Here is a 21,670-nt window from a genome sequence, read left to right on the forward strand (position 1 = left end):
GTAAAACTGTTGGTTCGCAACCAGAATCCGCCCCAAATGTTCGTCCGAGTTCGGCTGTCAGACCCGAGAGTAAAACCCGATTTAAAGACCTCATTTCAGACGACTTGAGTTTCTCCGAGTCCGAACGAGAAGTGTCCTCGCCGAAACGAGCCCAGACTCTTTCCGTAACATCATCAGTCGGAAAGACAATGACAACAGTCCCGCAAGCGGCTGTTCGGAAACAGGTGGCTGGGGGTGGAATGGAGGTTGTCGGAAGCGGAGGCGATGCAGGCGGAGGAGGAGTGTCATCGCGTGGAGGAGTGGGTATAAACAGAAGTCTTTCGAGTGGTTCGGAGAAATTCAGACCTCAAACGAATGGACTTGTCAATGGAGGCGCATCAGCCGGGTAAGGGATAGACTCTCAAAGAGGAATCAAATCTATTCTTTCGTCGGCTGGACTCACTGAGTGGGAAGGAACTCGGGCTTACGATGTTTTTTCGCGCGATTATAAAAATCCCATTGGGAATCAAGTTTAATTCCATATTTAATTTTTTTCAGTTTTTATTCTGATTTTACGTTAAAGTTATAAAAAATTTTCAGTGCCGAGAAAAGCTGGTCTGAAGCTTTTGGCAGGCTCAAATTTAGCAAAGACGGAACGTTTAGCGAAAGCTCTTGATATCTGCAATGAGTTGCGTCAAGTAAGTAAATTTAAATAAGCAATCAAAACAGCTCAAAAAGGACATTATAACCTGCGGATTAAGTTACTGCAAGTTTATCTTTTTTGAAAAACAAATCGGAAAAAATCGAAAAAGTGGTTCCAATTCATCTTTTTTTTCAGTGGTAACTGTGGTAAAAAAATTAGTGCTACTTGCACACTGACCGGCTAATTTTTTAGAAGTTAGAGGTGGTTGCAAAGAGACCTGCTACTTTCTTTAAATAGCATGGGCTGACTTAAACTATCGTTTTTGCTTCTCATGCTTGAAATAACCCTTAAACTTGTGTTTCTGTGTAATATTTGGTCAACATCTTTTTCAGAATTGTGGCAACATCCACCTTGTTGGACGAGAGTGAGGAAGATTCGGACTGGGACAAAAGCATGTGAGATTTTTTTTTCCGGAAACTTCGCCCCTTGAAATGTTAATAAACAAAATTCCAACCTCAGTTAAGTTTTCTCTCACCTTTTATTCTTTTTATTGATAAATTGTTCCCTATATAACGCTCCACAAAACTTTTTTATTTTTGTCCGAAGTTTCTGGGAATCGTATTCTTTGCAACCAGGGGATGGATTGTTTTCTTGAAGAGGAAAGAATTCAAAAAAAGATCTACGATTTCTTGAACCTTATTTCAGGTCAAACAAATAAGTTTTCCGAGATTCCTTAGACTCAATTTATCTAGCCATAGTAAGCCCATAGTTTTTGCGCAAAAGTAAATTTTTTAATGCGGAAAAATTACCGTTCTTTGCCACCTGTGGAATTACACTGCCAAATTAGAAATTAAGGGTTTGAGTGAATGAAAACATCAGTTATGCAAATCTTACCTGCGCAAGCGTCTGCGCATTGCGGTTTGAATAACAAAATGGCCTTAGAAAATTCTCAGTTTTTGAAATTTTGCCCATTTTTTGGAAAGTTCTTTGTTTTCAAAAACTAATCTGCTAATTCTGAGGTTGATAACTCCTTGAAACTAAACATAGTGCTTCGATTTTTTGCATAATCTGCTTGCCCTGTTTTTTTTTCTAGAAAACTTTATAAACTTTGGAAAAATTCTTTTAAAAAATTTTTACCTTTTTTTGAAAATTTCGCCAGTATTTTCAAAAACTACTCGATCTGATATTGAAGGTTCATTCTGCAAAATCAGGGTTCGGAAATCTTAAATCTAACATTCGAGGTGCGGAAAGAGGCTATTCCAATGTTTTAGTAGAGAAAAGCTTATGGATTTAGTAAATGTCTAATTCCGACTTTTGGAATCTTTTCGTTTTTTTTTGGAATCTCAGATAAGGACTTCAATTAACAGAGCGAATAGTGTTTTTCTCCTTTAATGGTCAACTCAATAACTCAGCAGAGAAACAGTAGGTTTTAGTATTAAATTCATTTTTTTTTGAAGTTTTGAAAGTTAAGCATTTCCGTGTCACTACAAAATATGAGTAAAAATATTAGAATAGGTAGATAGTCATGAGCTGGGTCACTAGTTTAGTTCCAAGCAACTGTGGCGAGGAAGTGAAACTCCTAATCAACAGGTCGGTTATTCAAATCTGGACCATTTAAATAGTTAATTTCTGATCGAATTTTGCTGCATAAACAAGCGATCCTGGAGAAGATGTGAGAACGTGATACTCGTAATCTCAACAAAAAATTTTTCAATGTGTTTTGATAATTTCTTTAATTTACTTTGTTTTGCCTGGTTAGAGTTCTTTTGCATTTTCCTCTCGCTTGTTTGCAAAGTGCAGCTTTGCCTCTGTTTAAATTTTTGAATTTTTCAAAAGATTCGTCAGAAAAGATTCAAGCAACCCAGAATTTATTTGTCATGAAACTGTCGAAAATTGTCCACACTGCCCTTTAAAATTCGGATAGTTTTCAAAAATGAACTGTATATGTTTGATGATATTTCATACCCACAACCTTAAAGGTTGATCACTTGTCCAAGCGTTGTACGTCTTGGTTATTTCATATAAACAAGAACCACTATAAGCGACTATTCAAATCCTCCTTGTTTCAAATCCTCCTTAATTTTTTTTGCACAACATTTTAGTTTGCTTGAAAACTTCAATTTTTTAATCGATGTAAGCCCTACATGAAATAGAGCTTACATTGAACAATAAGTTCGTACTGAAATTTTTTTGTACAAAACTTAACCTAAATGTATGTTTTCCAAATCACATGACTTGGTCCTACTTGCTGTTTCGCTTAACCAAATACCTTTTTTAAATTTTGGTTGTGTGCAAATTTTGCATGTAATTTACAAAATATTTTGAATTCTCTTTTTCTCAGGTTGTATAAAAACTCCGGAGAACGGACCTAATTTTATCTTGAGTACTTCTGTTCAGTTTCCGATCCAAGATTAATCGTAAGCATATAAAATTGAAACATTTAAAAAAATAATTTCGCGGTTCGTTTTGACAATTTTTCTATTGTTTTAGTATTTCTTTTTTTAATGAATTATACGAGCAAGCTTTTGTCAGTGTTAGGGTATAATGTTCTCAGCTAGCCAATTGTTTACGCTCATCAGTTCAACTTTGAGCGTGTTTTTGCCCCGTTTGGTTGAAAGAGCTGTATCGTGAGCGTCACGAAAAGTTTGAAAATGGTCACATGAAGTATCTTTATCATTCATGTAAGTGACGAAGAATACGGAACCAAGGACAGAACCTTGGGGAACTCCCAACTTATTAATTTCAATTTCGGCAGTGAACGGCACTAAAAAAGAAGACTGATTATTTTGTTCAATTAGAATAAAATGAAACATTAACTTTCCCTCTAACTCTGAAATTAGTTTTTTGCAATATGGTAGATTTAAATTTATCAAATGCCTTTTTCAAATCCGAAAACAATCTCATCATTGTCAACTGTTTGCAAAGGTCTCCTAAATGTTTTGAATCAGCTCAAATAGGGCATCACTATGTTTTTGCCTAAAACTGAATTGTTTTGGTGTGAGGAGGTTGAATTTTGCAAGATAACTAATGATGCTATTATAGAGAAAACGGTCAAATATTTAACTTGATGTGAGAAGGGTTGTCAAGGGTCCTAAGTTTCCACCCTAGGTTAGATCACCATCTTTGTAGATTTGGGTAGATATGGGTTACCTTAGCCAATTTAAAAATCTCAGAAAAATCGAAGATCATTCTGCAATGATTGAAGAAAATGCTAATACTGGTGCCATAGCTCTCTTCACTTTTTTTCAGTGCAAACATATTAAAATATTAAGAGTATGTTCAAGTTTTGTAGGGAAAGCAGTTTTTGATAATGGATACTTCAATTTCGCTGTTTTCTTTTTCACGAAAGAAAACAGTTCTGGTTGTAATTGGAACTACTATATCCGGTTTTAATTGGAACTGTTAAACTGTAACATAATGATATTCACTCATTTCTTCCGTTAAAAGTTTTTTGTTTTTGGAAGGAAAATGTGAGATTTCGCCATCTTTTTCTTCTACAAGAATATTACGAGTCCTGAAGCAAATATTAGAATCCAAATTTTGGCTTGAAATCTATACTTCATGTTGTTAACGGAAATTTAACCTCTAACAGTTATCTCTACATGGTAATTGGGTTTTTTGTCTATCTCTTTGAAATTAGTTTTACATTTAGTTGTAAAGTGATCACTTCTTGTTGTTTCCAGTTTTTCAACTGGTTTAATTTTCAGTGTTTTTGCTGTAAGAAACATCAATTAGTAGTCTAGGAGTGTTTTGTTCACGTGAAGCAGCAAATGATTGAAAAAAATGAGGATTGAAACTGCATAACAACAATTGAATAATTTTCCTACAGGAATTTGATCTTAATAGGTTCATATTCAAATTCCCGCAAAAAATGTGATCGCACATTTCAGAAATAACTTTATCACTAAGATGATCCTCTAACTTTTTGTTAACTTCTCCAATGCTTGCACGTAGGAATGCTTGCATGTAATTTATAGGCAGCCGGTATTGTAGTTGACTTCGTCGAAGACAAATTGATTGTAATAATTTTTACATATCCACTTATATTCACACTTACATAAATTCCAGCACCACCTCCGCTGTTTTCCGACAGAAATGTTCAATTGAGTGGTAAAAGTTTATTTGAGATCTCGCGGTCTGTAGTTTTTCAACCAGGTGTCTGTTACCTAAACATCCTTCGGACAATATGAGTAGTTGTTTCCGAAATATGCAGCTCAAAAAATTTCGTAGTGTTTTGATATTCTGATGCAGAAATTCCGGCAGCACGGCCAAAACAACGCCTAACAAAAAATGTGATTAAAACAGAAACAAAAACAACTTAAGATTTTATAATCGCGAAGCTATGTTTTTTAAAAAAACAAGCCCGAAAACGATTTAAAATGAACTTAAGAAGCATTATGTATATCCTTTAGTTTTATTGAACCGCTCATTTAACTTCCAGTCGCATTTTTAGACCACAAAAAATCATGAAATATTAAAAAAAAAAGAAACTAGATGAGCCGAAATAAACTGACTGAAGTGCCTTTATCGGCAACTTTTCAATTTGTTTAAAAAAGAAAAAGAAAAAAATATGACAGGAATTTTTCGGAGGTAGTGTAATCGCGGAATTCTACGAGGTTCTGCCTTCTGATCACTAAGCAAACAAAAATTATTTAACAAATAATTCGACTCATTTTGTTTATTCAATTGAAGAAAATTGTTAAAGTTCTTCTTGCGCTACAATACTTTTCACATTTACTCCTGCTTTAGTTTTCTCTTTCTGAAGTTTTTGACTCTACATCCTAATAAATGTTTTTTTTTAATCTTTGTTTAGTAACGCAGTTTTGAACCCATTATCTTGCACAATTTGGTTTGTAATGATTCTGAGCTCGGGTTAACTGAGCGCACAAAGCGTTTGCAAATTACTTGAATCCTAAAACGCATTAAAATAATATTTGATTGAGGTTTCTGCGATAATATTTGATGGAGCAGAGGATCTATGAACGGCTCTCAGGCCTGCCTCAAGCATAGTCCGTTCGTACTTTTCCCAACATTCCAGGCTGGGTAATTTTGTTACTTTGAAATCATTTACTTAATTTCCGCTAATAAAGAAGAAAGAAGTTCTAATTTGTGAGTTTTGACTGTGACCGTTGCTTAAATGAACGACTTTTTTTTTAAATCATAGATTTTTCTGATTTTTTTTAGTGAGATGGCAAACATGATGCCTGGTCCGTCTCCTAAGCCTCGTGCGACCAATCAGAATGCTTCGTTTGGATCAACCAATGGCGTCCAAGCTGCGGCAAGGTATACAAGAAATAGAAAACAGTGCAAAGCAATCTTTCAACTTGTTGTCAAAAATTGAAGTATAGGGTATGGTCGCCTTACGATAAGTTGCTTTATGAAAAATGGGTATTCTATAAATAGTCATAACCAATCCTCATCAATGGTGTAACGCTTCAGAAATTAAACTTAAGAGCGCTTCAGAAATTAAACTTAAGAGCGCTTCAGAAATCAAATTTTAGATTGTTGAAGCGAGGTTTTATCATCCCAGTTATTTGCCTTGAAAAAAGTTCCAATCAGCGCTCTTAAGTTTATTTCTGAAGCCTTGTTGAAGAGGAATCATCATTTCAACCAGTGATGAGTGTTGGTTATTGTGGTACTTTCATTTTCGCACCACTCGTACTATTAGTTTCTTTTTTTGGCACAGGAATCTAGAATCTAAGCTACTCGCTCGGCCGTCAAGTGCGGGCAAGATAGCGGGGTCAGTTGATGTCGGCATGGGAGCCGGAGGAGGAGCAGGGGTTCGAAGTCATCACCAACAGGGCAACCCTAACAGGAGTGGAGGAGGAGGCAATGGGGGGTCAGCACTTGGGACGGCGGACAGTGACAGCAGTGAGCCATTCACCGATGATGACGTCAGCAAAAAGTCAGTTTTACCATTTTTACTCTGTCGTTTCTCGTTTTTCTGATTTTTTTTGCGTTTTTGTTCACCTTCGTCATCTTAGTTTGTAAATCTATAAAAATGATGATCCTCTCGTCTATATTTAGATGGGTGAAATTTCTAGTTGAATTGTTATTTAAATTCGCTTGACGGCTGAAATAACAGGAATGCATGTTGCTTCCGTGGTTTATAAAGTTATAAAGACGGCTGCGTACAGGTCATCCATGTGGAACCTGATCTAAACTACATTTTATGATTGGATAAATTAAATGTTTTACCAATGTAAAGTATTTAATATTAACCAATCATGATCCATCTAACTAACAACCCACTTATTTGTAAGTGCTGAAGTTACTTGTAATTTCAGCACCAGAGAGATTTGAATTTAACTTAGAAATTAGTTGGACTCTCCCGAGCACTTCAGCAGCCGCAATAAACCAGTATACCCTAGATCTATTGAGCCTAGCAGAGACTAGTTAAACAACCTGAGACTAGATAGTATAAGAGTAAGATTAGGATCGGTATTAGACTAAGAAGTTGCACGAATCTATCCGGCCGAAAATAAGATAGCGTGACGAGCAGACGGTGTACCCTATCCGAAATTACTCTATGAGTTACACTTCGGTCCTAACTCATCTGGTGCGACCATAAGTCTCGAACAAGACCTTACTAGATTAGAATTAACCAAAAATAGATTAGAAATTAGACAAAAACATTTACAAAATGTTATACGACAATAATTTAATTGAAATGTCTCTCCGACTCAATAGATCAGAGCCAATATTCCGAACCATAACAGAACTACCCGGAATTGGAAGAAGACCTCGAACCAAAGACGACATACGACAAAGTAGAAACTTGCCGTATAGTTATATGATAGTTCGGCAAAAGCCAGAACAAACTTTTATATTTCGAATACTACTTGCAATGAATTTAGATTTCCATTTGCAAACATAAAACCTTGAAGTTAATCTTCAAAATCATTTCAGGCGCTAAACAAAATTATTAATATACAATAACGATTGATAAAAAGATCTAAGATCGTTTTCCTAAAACTCTGCAGTATTATACAAAACATGTTTGAAAAATATTTATTGGAAAATAAAAATAAAAATTAGTAGCATGACAATAATTGGCTAGTAATCATAAATCATCCTGTTGTTCCAGCTTCATCATCTAAAACATAACAGCAATCATAAACCCACTAACATCATCAAAACACTAAATCTTTCCTTTACACACATTTAAAATTTTATTAAAACTTAAATTCACTTAATTTTAAAACCAGATCATCAAGGCTTATCCTTGGATCTTAAATCATTTTCTACTTAATTAAATTTTAAATTTGATCATCAAGGCTTATCCTTGGATCAAACAGAACAACTTGGTTCTCCCCCACCCACTTAATTAGTGTCTAACGACCTCAAACGTCGATTCACTACCCAACCCTTTCTAAAGACCCAAGACTAATAGAAATTTTTAAACAAAACTAATCATTCAAATTAGGATAAATAGTGAAGAACTTCGGTTATTCATCCTTCACTTGACCCCCCCTCTTACCAGACCCAGGATAAATCTTAGACTTAGTAAGTTTAAAATAGTATCTAACGAACTACTCGCGTTCTAATTATACCTGAACCTTGTGGATCGATTTACTATTCTCCAACCCTTGAACACAATCACTACCCCTAAGTAAGATTAAGTAAGTTAACACCTTAGCTTATACTAGTCACGAGAAAGTAAAAATCATTCTTCGGAATCGATATACTTTTCTCTCCAACCCTGAACAAATAGACCCAGGTTAAGCTAACCAAAAAATCGTAAGAACTAACAGTTTAGGAAAATAGAAATCATTTAACAACCTTTGCATCCGTCATTCTAAACCTTATGTCATTTAAAAACCTAGGAAATAAACAAACAATCGTTTTACACAATTGTGAAATAAATAACAAAAAATACGACCTTGTAATCACACCTCATACACAAACAGTTGGATACATTCGCACAAAACGACAAACACTAAAGAGGAAAATAATAACTAAACAAAGACAAATAACACGAAAAAGATTTTCAAAAAATCGAAACGCATTTTCAGAATCAGAAACCAACAGTTTAGACGAACTTTACAAACTAAAAGAATCAATAGATAAAAATTGCCCACTTCACGATCAATTATATTTTTCTGACTCAGAAACAACTTCAAATTCATCAAAAAGAGGAAAAAGAAGAATAAAAAAGCAGTATAAACACAAACCAGTACATTTATACAATTGGAATCAACCAATTCGACACATTAATAATTACATATTAACAGTCATCGAACGAAAAAATGAGCTCAACGCACACCCCAGGTGACGAAACCCCAGATGATGATGAAATCTTTCCTTTTATAGTAGACGCAGATACTGATAGAGGACAACACATATTTTGTCAAAATTTACTCGTAAATTTATTTGAACCCGGAATCAGTCCATGTAAAACAGAGTTCCCCGATGTAAAAATCAAAAGACAAATCATAGATCACTATCTAAAAGATATATGCAACATAACACAACAGTATGGAATCTACTCTATAGAATTCACTTCCCCAAACCATAATAATAGAACATATACTATTCAAACAGACGATCTTGATTTAGAATTTTCAAAAGTTTTTTCAGAATATATAAAAAGCATCCAATACCATAACTCACAAAGAGCAAACTCCATTTTCACCAATGAAGTTTTCGCAATAATATATAGTTATATTTCGATATTAGAAAACGAAATCCCATTAACAAATGTCTCACCGACAGAAACATCTAAACATTTAAGAGTACGACATGAAATCACACTACTCTCTAGTTATTTAAACATCATTAAAGAAAATTTCACGAAAGACGACGTTTCACAACATACCAAACACGATTTACAAAAAATTTTGGCATGGTTCATAATAGATTATTTCACACACAATATTGATTTAATTGCACAAGCAAGAAAAAATTTTAGACCCCAAAATTCGAACGATGATACCGCTATCACAGAACAATCAGATTATGTTTGGGACCCCGAATGGTCTCATCCCGCATTTATAAGCTTTCCACAATCAATCTCAAGTCAAGCAATAGGTACAATATCTTACATAAGAGATTATGTAAGAGTAATACCATTAACAATTGATGCAACACCATTAAACTATAATACATTTTTACCCGATACACAAAATAATAGTTTAAACTCTACAGTTATACACAATGAAAACCTCAATGGAACTAGGAATCTTACTCAACAAGATATCCAGACACCATCACACTTCATAAATGAAGAAATTGTACACACAACAACTACGCAACAAAGTATTTCACCAATACGCCCAAATTTAACAACACCAAGAAATACAAATCCTTCACAAACACAGGTAACCTTACAATCAACCGTTAAACCTTCGGTTGCCCCTAAATATTCACATATGGATTACCAAACATACAGACCCATGACAATACCATCAAAAACACGCAAAACATTCACTAGAAACAACTTTGCAGACCATAATTATAATTATACACATACATCAAAAACAAATTATCAACCACAAAGGAATTTTAATCAATATACAAAACCTCGAAACTGGGATAACCCAACGGCCCAATATAATTCCAAAAATTTTCAACCAAATCCTCCACAGGATCGCAATGAAAATTACCCATTTTTTCAACAAAATAAAAATAAAAAACAAACATCTTATCAAATGGATTATTTATCCTCAGATGATGATTTCTTACAACCAGATATATTTGCACAAAATACTCAAGAATATCGTAGACAAGGAATACAGAAAACATGTACAAACCATAGAAATTTTTCTCCACAAACAATAGATGCACAACATCAACAACCAATTCAACAACAAAATCCAATTAATACACAATCTTTTCAACCAATTCAACAACAAAATCCAATGACTGCACACTCGTATCAACCATCACAAATGCAAAATGAAATACCACTCCCATATTATCTCCAACAACATGAAATAACAAGAAACCAACTTTCAAATTTTTCTCAAATGCCAAATGCAGCAGAATCATTACAAATGACAATGAATCCATACCTTATGGGTGGATCATCAATAACATCAAACAAACCCTTAATGGTTTTCACAGGAACAGACCCTGAATACTCTGTAGAAGATTATTTAAATGTAGTAACAGCAAACCTGATTTTAAATATTGGACCTGAACCAATTAATACGCCACTACATCAAAACTGGATACATCGACGCACAGCGTTAATACAAACAACCTTAGATGGCGCAGCCCAAAAATGGTTTTCAGTACTACCTCTAGAAATAAAATCAAACTGGAAAAGATTTACACAAGAATTTTCAAAAATGTTTGACTCCGAAAGAAACAAACAACAACAAAGAGTTTTATGTAATGAAATTCGCAGATTACCAAACGAAACCATCAAGCAAATAGCAGTACGAATCGAAACACTAGTTCGAAAAGCATATTCATTAAATACACATGACTATAAAAACACAAAGATGACAGAAATCTTAATGATGACCTTAACACCACAATTAAGGAAAATAGCAATAAAAAAGAGAGCATCACATCCTTCTTCAATTCGAGAACCCGATTTAGATTTTCGAAAACTAGTAGACAAATTAGAACAAGCAGAAATCACGATGAAACTAGAAGAAACGGAAAATCTGAAATTACAATACGTTAATAGAATTGAAACGACTCCCACTAATATTAATAATATACAGGAATCAGAGACAGACCTCGTTGAAAAAATCACTGAAATACTCAATATCTACGAAAAGAACCCAAACTTTAAAGGCAAACCATCTTTCAAAAAATGGTGTAATTATTGCCGACGATACGGACATAGTATTTCCGAATGTAGACAAAAACAGCAAGATAATCAAAATAAACCTCAAAAATATAAAGAACCAAATAAATCATTCTATCAATACATGAAAAAAGATCAAAATCTACCGAACAAAACAGTCCACAGCAACAACAGTTCAGGAAAACCACTCCCGAACAATACAAATTATACAAGAAATCAATCACCATATAACTCAAGTTATAGAGGAAGATCACCAGAACGAAGAAACACGTATAATTCATCACAAAATCACTACAATAGACCAAATAGTCGAAATAACTACTCCAGATCAAATTCAAACACACAACGATTTGTTTCTAGATCTAATTCCCAATCAAGAAATAACTACTATCCAAACAACCAATCACGAAATTCATCATACAATAGGAATAGAAACTACTCCTATAATCGAAATAGAAGTTATTCAAACAACCGAAACCAGAATTACCCGAACAATCGATCAAGGAATAACTCATATAATAGATCGAACTATAACAGACCAAACAATAATTACCAAAACAGATCGCGAAATAATTCACAAAATAGACACCCAAGTTATAATAATCGTTATAGAAATTATTCCCAATCACCACACCGGAATAATAATCACTATAATAACTCTAATAATCGTCATAGAAGCAGTACACCTAAACATCAAAGACAAATCAATCAAGTACAAGCTAACCCAGAAACAACATCAGACCCCCCAGGTATTGATGACACAGTTACTGATACGTTACAACTCAATCAAATAAATTGTACATCATCAGATTCAGAAAGTGATACAGAAAACACTCTTTCTATCAATATGATAAAAGTCGAAAATGACTATGAATCTGTCATATATGAACAACCTTTTCCATCACACATATATGAAAATCAATCAGAATTTCTTCAAAATTATTACACTACACCCATAAATTCCACACCAACAACGCAAGAAACAAATGCAAAAAATACTACAGAACAACCCAATCAAAATGTCAAAACAAAATGCTTGAATACAAACCACATCTACCAAAATATACAAAAAGAACAACCCAAAGAAAAAATTTGGACAATACCATTTCTCTTAGAAAGCCCAAGAAATAAAGAATTTCAACCACCAGACCTTGAAATAGATTTTTTAATTGATTCAGGAGCAGAATCAAACATAATAAACATTCCCACATGGAATGAAATAAAAACTTTACACCCAAAGCTAACACCTCTTGAAACCTCCAGTAAGCTAGCAACAGCACAAGGATCAACATTGATAAACTACGGAAAAATCCAATTATTTCTCCTCCCTACCAGAACAATGGAGCAAAGTAAAATTCTAAATAAGCCATTTAAACAAATATTCCATATCACTGATATTAAATATAATATCATTGGAATACCATTTATTTCGAAGTATATACCAACAATTAACATCCTAAATAGTAAAATATTAATCAAAGATAAATATACAAAAACAAAAGAAACATCCTTAACATTTTTTCAAAGATTAAATAAACAACCACCATTCTTTTCAAAATTCTATCCGATATTTAACCAACAAAGAAAACACCTGAAACCACTATCAGGAAACATCTATAATTTTTCAATCAAACAAGTTCACCAATATGATAAAGAACAAAACAAACAAAAATTTTATATGTCAGATTTTGAATTCAAACCTATTCATAAATTTTTCAAAATCACAATCTCTTCAATAAAATATTTGAAAAATTCGAATTCAGATATTATTTCCTTACATGTTTATAACAACACACCTTACCAAGTAACATTACCTTTAGGACTTTTAGGATACTGCGAAACCAACTCTACAATATCACCAATACACGAAAAAGCCTATCGCGTAAATAATATACTCCAATTACTAGATATTTGCCAATCTACAATTCTTAATGAAGAATTATCTATAAATAATATAATAAGTAACGAAAACAGAAATACGGATTATTTCACAAAAACTCCATATTTCAAACCTACATTCAACATAAGTAACTACACAGAGGACCAACAGAAATTTTTAACAATGTTTAATTTCCAACATTCACAAATAACACAAGACGAATTCGAAAAATTAGCCAAACAGCTAATTAAATATTCATCAGTCTATGCAACATCAAAATTCGATGTTGGCAAAATCAGTTCATCACTACATCTCCCGTTAAAACCAGACGCAGTTTTCAAAAAACAGAGAGCAAGTAAAGTACCAATTCACTTACATGATAAAGTGAACAGATTACTCGATATTTTAGAACAATACAACATTATATCACCAGTAAACAAAGAAGAACAACCAAAAGGCAACACATTCATCAACCCTGTTATCATTCTAGCTAAAGGAGAATCATTAAAAATCGTTCTCGACGCTAGATACCTCAATTCACTCATAGATGAATCAAAATGTAATTGGCCCATTGAACCAATACAAGTTATTTTAACAAAAATAAACGGCAAATACTTTACAACCGCCGATATGAATAGTGCATACAATCAAATGCCACTAGATGAACAATCACGACGTTTAACACAATTTGTTATAGGAAACCAACAATATGAATTCAACCGCTTATTCTATGGAATATCCATAGGACCAGCAGCATTTTCAGCTTTTATGAGCAAAATTTTTAGACCACTAATACTCAAGAAAAACGCAATCACCTATTTAGACGATGTTTTTATGCAATCACAAACAAAAGACGAGATGTTCAATGTTTTAGAAAAATATCACCAAATACTTCAGAACGAAAATCTGAAGGCCGCCCCCGATAAATCACACTTCTTTTTGACAAGAGTTAAATTCTTAGGACATAATATAGAAAGAAAAACAATCACTCCATTGAAATCACGCATTGACGCTATTCAAAAACTTCAACCACCAACAAATAAAAAGAAAATCCAAGAATTTCTTGGAATGTTAAACTTTTTAAGTAAATATGTTTATAAAATGCAATTATATCTACGACCATTTTATAACATCCTTAGACAACAAAATAATTTTGAATGGAACACAGAACATCAAACACGATTTGAAGAAATAAAGAAACTTTTAACTGAACAAATTTCAAACACAATTCCAGATTCAAATCAACCATTTTATGCAATGTGCGATGCTTCGAACTTTGGCATCGGTGCAGCACTATTACAATCACATAATGGTACAAATAAAATGAACCTCATATCAGCAAATTCTCGACTATTCACTCAAGCAGAGCTACGACTCTCAACTCTAATGAGAGAATGTACAGCCATAATATATACACTGACAGAATATGAATTTCTGATACTTGGATCAAAACATCCAACAGTTCTATTCACAGACCATAAACCAATCATTTTTCTTTTTACACAAAAGTCTAATCCAAACCACCGAGTTTACAGATTTCAACTAATTCTAATGAAATTTCCAAACTTACATATAGTTTGGACTGCAGGAAAAAATCTTGCATTACCAGACACCTTAAGTCGAAATACACCACCTGAATTACTTACACGAAAAACAACAGTTGAAATACCCAAAAACATAAAATTCTACCTTGCAGAAAACGAAACATCACCCCGATTGGAATGCAAATATGCAGTAAAAACTGATATTGAACAATCACAAATAAATAATTTACAACATTTCCCACTTTATTTAGATTGTCAAAATAATCATTATGAAATTGATCTACTTGGAACATCAACTTTCAAAACAATCCCATATTCTCAATGGATCAAAAATAACACCCAACAAAAACGAACAAAACAACACCCGCCTAAAAAAGACCATTTTCCACTAATTGAAAAAGAAGATTTAACTGATAAAATAAATTTATCAGGACCACAAACAAATGATTCAAAATACACAATAAATCAAGTTTTTGACCTTCACGACCCACTTGACACAATACCCTTATCTAAATTAGAAATCGAAAACATTTTTCTCCCCCCAACAGAAACAATTACAATTTCAACACTGAAACAATATCAAAACCTTGACCCAGTAATTCGACAACTGAAATCATGGCACAAATATAAAACTAAACCTATCAAAGCAGATTCAACCATTCTAGGAAACAAAACACTCCTCCGATACTTTCGAAAATTTAACAACACAACAATTAACGACAATACAGACCTTTTAGAGTATAACCTGAATGAATCTACAGTTCCATGTCTCCCTTTAAGTATGATTCTTATAGCTTTTAATATTTCACATACACAAAATATTAAAGGACACTCTGGATCAGAAAAAACATATTCAAATTTTATACAAAATTTTTACTTCCCAAATGCACCAATTTGGATAAAAGTACTATGCAATGATTGTATAGTATGTCAACTAAATAAACCTTACCCAAATCAAAAACAAATAGCACAAAAACAAGATTTTAAAGGACAAAGTTTGTACTTTAACCATCGTATCTCATTTGATACTAAGGGACCAATTTCACCCTCATCAGAAGGAAACTCCTACATTATGGTAATTGTTGACGCATTTACACATTATGTAGCACTTAACCCAGTACCACATTGTAACGCTTATTACGCTTACACAACACTCTATGAACACTGGATAGCAAAATTCGGACTACCAGAAATTTTAGTTACAGACAACGGTACAGAATTCATAAATAATGAAATTATCACACTATGTCATTTATATAACATTAAACACAAACCACGTACATCTCATGCACCTTGGACAAACGGCTTAGTCGAAGGTATGAACCGTTCATTACAAGAATATCTTAGATGTATCATCAACGGAAATGATACAAAATATACCGAATGGTCAGCAGATGTAAAATTATTTCCCTTAGCATATAATTCACAAATAACGACAACTTTAGGAATGTCACCATACGAAATGGTTTTTAACCAAAAGCCACGCAAACCAATAATGTTTACAGCAAATTCTCATAAAAACGCACAAGGTTACTGTCAACCAAATAAAGACTCAATTTGTTATAACCTACCTTTACATACACATGATGAAGATCATTTTCATCACCCACAAATTCTTAAACTAGCCTCCGGTACACACACCGAATGGATTCTAAATAGAGATAAAAAACACAATGAAATTTATCAAAAAATAACAAAAAAGTTATTACAAAGACAAAACATCAATGAACAAATCAATTCACGTTTTACACCAGCCTCCGAATTAAAAATTGGAACATTTGTTTTAATACCTAATTTTAATACTCAAAAAGGAATTTCTAAAAAATTACAACCCCTTCGAAAAGGACCATACCAAATAATTGCAAAACCCACTGATGTCACATATAAAATTACCGACTCAAACACAAAAGAAATCGTTCAACATCGAAACAACCTATTACCTTATTACCCAAAAGAATACGCACTCCGCGAATTAACTCAATTATATTCTTTCACAGGATTAAAAATCATTCAAAATGAACCACATCTGAAAAACACAGAACAAAATGATAACCCCACCGAAAATCAAAACACAAAACCAACCGCCACCAAAAACAATACACAAAACCATAAAGAATCTCCAAAACAAAGAAAAAATAGAAAAATGACAGAACAAATAATACCCCAAGAAGAAATAGACAAATCTGAACATAGAAAAACAACAAGACTCCGAAATCAACCACGTAAAAACTACAAAATGTTCATCCCCCAATCTAAAATATTAAAGAAAGTAGAATTTAAAAAGTAATTTTAAGATTTTATACTTCACAATCTTGAAACCTCCGTAACATTTTTCATTTCAATTTTTCAAAATAACATGCTCACAAGTACGCAATAATTCTAGTTCAAAATAGACCAATAGGATTCATCCAATCCGCCACTTTCTCTAACTCAAACTAAGATCAATTAGACGAATAATCTAGAACTCCAGGCACATCTCTAACTATAACTTTACAACCTCCAGGTCAAAAATAAGCAAATCACTCCAACTTGACAGCTAAAATAAATATCACCATAATACCGTACCCCTCCCTTATCTAATAACCCAAAGATCAACAATATTTCCCCAACTCAGACCACGAATACCCCCAAAACAAATTTGATAACTTAGCCTAAAGTAACAAAATGAAGATTTTAATTAGCCTAAAGTATAAAAATCTCACCATACCCCGGATCATTTGACAAACAAAAATAAAGAAAAAGACGACCTCCCAGTCACCATGAAAATTGCCCCCAACAATTTTTTAAAGAACTCAACCCACTTGTCAAAAAACTAATAAATAATCCGACCACACTAGAAAATCGCCTCAAACAGCAAAAAATATTCGACCAAGAGATCATTTCTTAAATGCTCTTCTCTCAAACAGTTGCTCAAATACTTATAAATTTTAAACATTTTTTTTCAATACTTGAAGCCTTTATAATATTTCTTTTTGATATACTTGAATCTTTTCTAATAATCCTAATCATTTTTTGTAACATTTTTTTAATTTTCTACACTATTCTCGAACTATTCCTCCAACTTTCCAAAACCCTTGAATATATCCACAGGTACGATTTTAACAACTTATCTAAATGATACGAACAATTTTCAGTAGAACCGATATTTTTTTATTGTTTGTAATTTTCATAACATTTTTATCATCCCTCATTTTGACCATCTGTAAATGTATAAAGAAAGCAATCCTCACATTTGCCCTAGCAACAGTCCTTCTAATTCTTTTTTTGGAAGAATATTATAATAAACACAAAATTTCTCACTAAAGTAATAATTCAAAAAACCATCAAAAATTGCTACCCAACAGTCACAGCATCAGTCTTCACCGACATCATCCCAAGATAACCAAACACCACCTTCAACTACTCAAAATCCTCAAACGTCTACACGAATTTCTTTTCAAGACAATCCATACACTTTTGAAGAACGACATACTCGTTTATCAGAATCACTAGAACCAGTCCAACGACAAGCACCTTTAAGCGAACCAACATATAACCTATACCCAACACTACCACAAGAACTAAGTAGAATAAGAAATTCTAGTCAAAACCAAAATACAGTCGAAATAAATAGACAAATTATACATCCTCGACGAAACAGAAATTTTCAAACTCCCCGAGTTCATTTTGATATACCTCAATCCCCATCACAAAACACTCCAGAAAACCCCATTGGTATATTACCAGAAACCCCTACGCTTCTTTCACAACGTAGCACCTCAAGCCTACCATCAGATTACTTAGGTTCAACACCAACATCTGAGCAAATACGTGAAAATCCCTTTAACCCCCCAAACCAGGCATCACGATTTCCATATTGGACTACACATTCATTTACACAAGGTGAACCAAATTTAGTCAATGACCCCATAGATATTTCTACGGATACAACAACATCCTCATCACTACCAGAAACATTATCACTACCATCAACACCATCAATAAGCCAGTTTTCACCACCACCCTTTAACTTAAACTTTCCAAATAATCTCGACGCCAGATATCGAGAACAATCATCAATAAATATTCCTTTAAGACTAGATTGGAATACATTCACAGCACCTCCACCACTATTTGGACAACATCAAGAAAGTAACCGCCTTCATAACTGGGCACTTAATAGATTACAATATCGCCAAGATATTCACAACGATATCCGTGATCACAATATTCAAATACTCCAACAAAACAGTTTACAATTAAAATTTGAAATCACAGTTAAGTTAAATAATATTACCCAACATCCCTACCCATTAAATCCACCTAACATAACAGCTCAATCACTACCACCACCGTTTATAACTACTGAAGTAATATACAAATACGACAGATATACCAAAAACACAATTGGCTACATTACATTTTATAATCCATACTCAGGATTATCATACACATGTATATTCTAAAATTATTAATTTTTCTCCAACTCCCTTTTCTAGTAATCTCAAATCAAAACATAAACCCTTCCCCTCGTACAGGACCACAAGATTTACTAGTAACACATTACGACTGTGAAGAAAATGAACAAAAAACACTACATAAATATGCAATAAATCAAGTATCACAATGTGAAACAGAACCACAAGCTATAGAAACCACAGATGTAATAGCAACACTCTATTCAAAAGCCCGAGCAACAACAGTTACAGGTTATAAAGTCACAGCAACATTTTCCGAAAAGAAAGTACATTGTTCACAAGTCTCGAATGGAAACAAAAACCGACTTGACCATGAATCATTCTATCAAAGTAATATAGAACGTCTTTTACATCTCAATCCCGACGATTGTAAAAATGAATTACTAAGACTAAACATCACACAAAATAAAAACTCCCAAAGAAAATTAGTTAATTTTCAAGTTTTTTCAGACTCTGTACATCAATCACAACTTGAAAGACACCAAGGACATATAAAACTAGACGAAAAATACCCGTATAACGGCGCACACGGACGATTAACCTATGACCTACACGATAAACATTGGATACCACACATTGGTATAAATGACCCATCAAACTGCAAAGCAGACACAAAAAATAAAGGATACCAAGAAATAATGTTTTTCGATTGGAAAATACAACTCGAAAAAATACAACTAACACGAGATTTATCAGATAATACAATGATCTATCAAGGAATCCGATTACCTTGTAAAAATGATCAAGGTTATTGCGACCCTACAACGAGAACACAAGCAACAATTGTTTGGTTCCCCGAAGATACATGTACAACATTTCAAGTAGCAAAAATACACGCTCGTATGATAAAATTTCACGAAAAATATTTTATACAATCAATTCCATATGAACAAGTCCATCCATCACGAAAACTAAGTTCTAATTTTAGAAACATTGACAATATAGAAAATAAATTGACACGTTTTCAAATATATCAAGAAACAGAACTTGCATGTAAATACAGGAATCCACTTCACAGAACACAATACTCTGAAATATTAGTTGAATACGAAAAAGGATTCGACATGACCACTGGAAAAATAAAAATCGACCCATATGCCACAGGTCATCCTTTAAACGAAGGAACATCCTATATACCAGTTAATTTTCAAAAAAGCAACGGACAACCTGGTGGACATCTAAAACCCCATGACACCAGAAGCACACGCTTACAAGAATTATCACTAATGAATACTACATATTTCGGTAATATCCACTATGATATTCATTTAGATATGAAACTAGATTATACAATTAGCCGAATTTTTCAAGAAATGTCACTCTCCGAATTAGAAACACTACACCACCTATGCGAATTAGAACGAACACAAATATTACAATCACTTGCACTAGCAGTATTAAAAATACCCTATGCAGGATACTTATTATCTGGAAATAGATCAAATTTTTTAGACTATGAAGGAAACATCTTATGGTTTTATACTTGTACTAAAAAAGTATCACCACTATACGTTTTTGAAGATAAACGATGTTATAAAAGAATCCCTATCTTTTATAAGAATAAAGTACATTTCGTGGATACACTTTCACGAAGAACCTATTTCTGGGATACCGCAGTCCCATGTGGATCAGAAAATAGCCACAATGTAGTACAACTAAACCCTGATGAAAATAAATATTATCTTCTCACTCCATATCCCACATTAATGCAATCACTCAAAAAATTTTCACCAGAAAGCATTCGCGCTATCGCTCGAAACCCAAATATAGACTTACAATCAATAGGAATCTATTCAAAATCAGATATTCAACATCACATTAGAACACAACAATTCCAAGAATTATTAACACAAATGGACACTATACAAAGACAATCAATTGACCAAAATCTACGCAAACTTGCAGAAACCGCAGGTTTTGCCGATATCTACACACAAGACTATAGCGGATATTTTAAAGACATTAAAGATTATATATATCTAAACGGCGAAAAATACCGTCCCCAAGATATATCACCAATCAACATTTTTAGCTTTGTTACACTCAAGAATGAAATCCTTGATTTTCTAGGATGGCCCTACTACATCTTAGAAAAATTGACTATTTTATACGCAATGTTTAACTTTATTGGATTTCTTTTCTCACTCTTAAAAGGAATCTACAATACATGTGCTATACACACACAAGTAAACAGACAAGCAAGCGTAGCACGCATACTCTTTGCAGGATTTTTTGGAATTTTTTCCACATCTATCAACAAAATTCTTTTAGACGCACAAATAAAAGAATATAACACAAAAATAGCAACACGACAAAATACATACGACGAAGAACATAACAATGTCGACACACAGCCAACGGCACCACAATTACCACCCCTACCAAATAACCATCCACTATCCCTAG

The 21,670-nt window shown here is 33.3% G+C and overlaps 1 protein-coding gene across 2 annotated transcripts in view; it reads left to right on the plus strand.

The window, feature by feature from the left end:
* Positions 1-21,670, plus strand: part of LOC134854221 (cilium assembly protein DZIP1L-like) — a 44,358-nt gene that overhangs the window by 14,366 nt on the left and 8,322 nt on the right. For both annotated transcript variants that reach the window (XM_063870389.1, XM_063870391.1), the window contains 4 exons: positions 2-385; positions 1,015-1,077; positions 5,807-5,905; positions 6,309-6,527. In XM_063870389.1, the coding sequence (XP_063726459.1) occupies positions 2-385; positions 1,015-1,077; positions 5,807-5,905; positions 6,309-6,527 (765 nt within the window). The remainder of the gene's footprint in view (position 1; positions 386-1,014; positions 1,078-5,806; positions 5,906-6,308; positions 6,528-21,670) is intronic.

Source organism: Symsagittifera roscoffensis, chromosome 9 (genome assembly GCF_963678635.1).
Source record: "Symsagittifera roscoffensis chromosome 9, txSymRosc1.1, whole genome shotgun sequence".
NCBI classification, from domain to species: Eukaryota; Metazoa; Xenacoelomorpha; order Acoela; family Convolutidae; genus Symsagittifera; species Symsagittifera roscoffensis.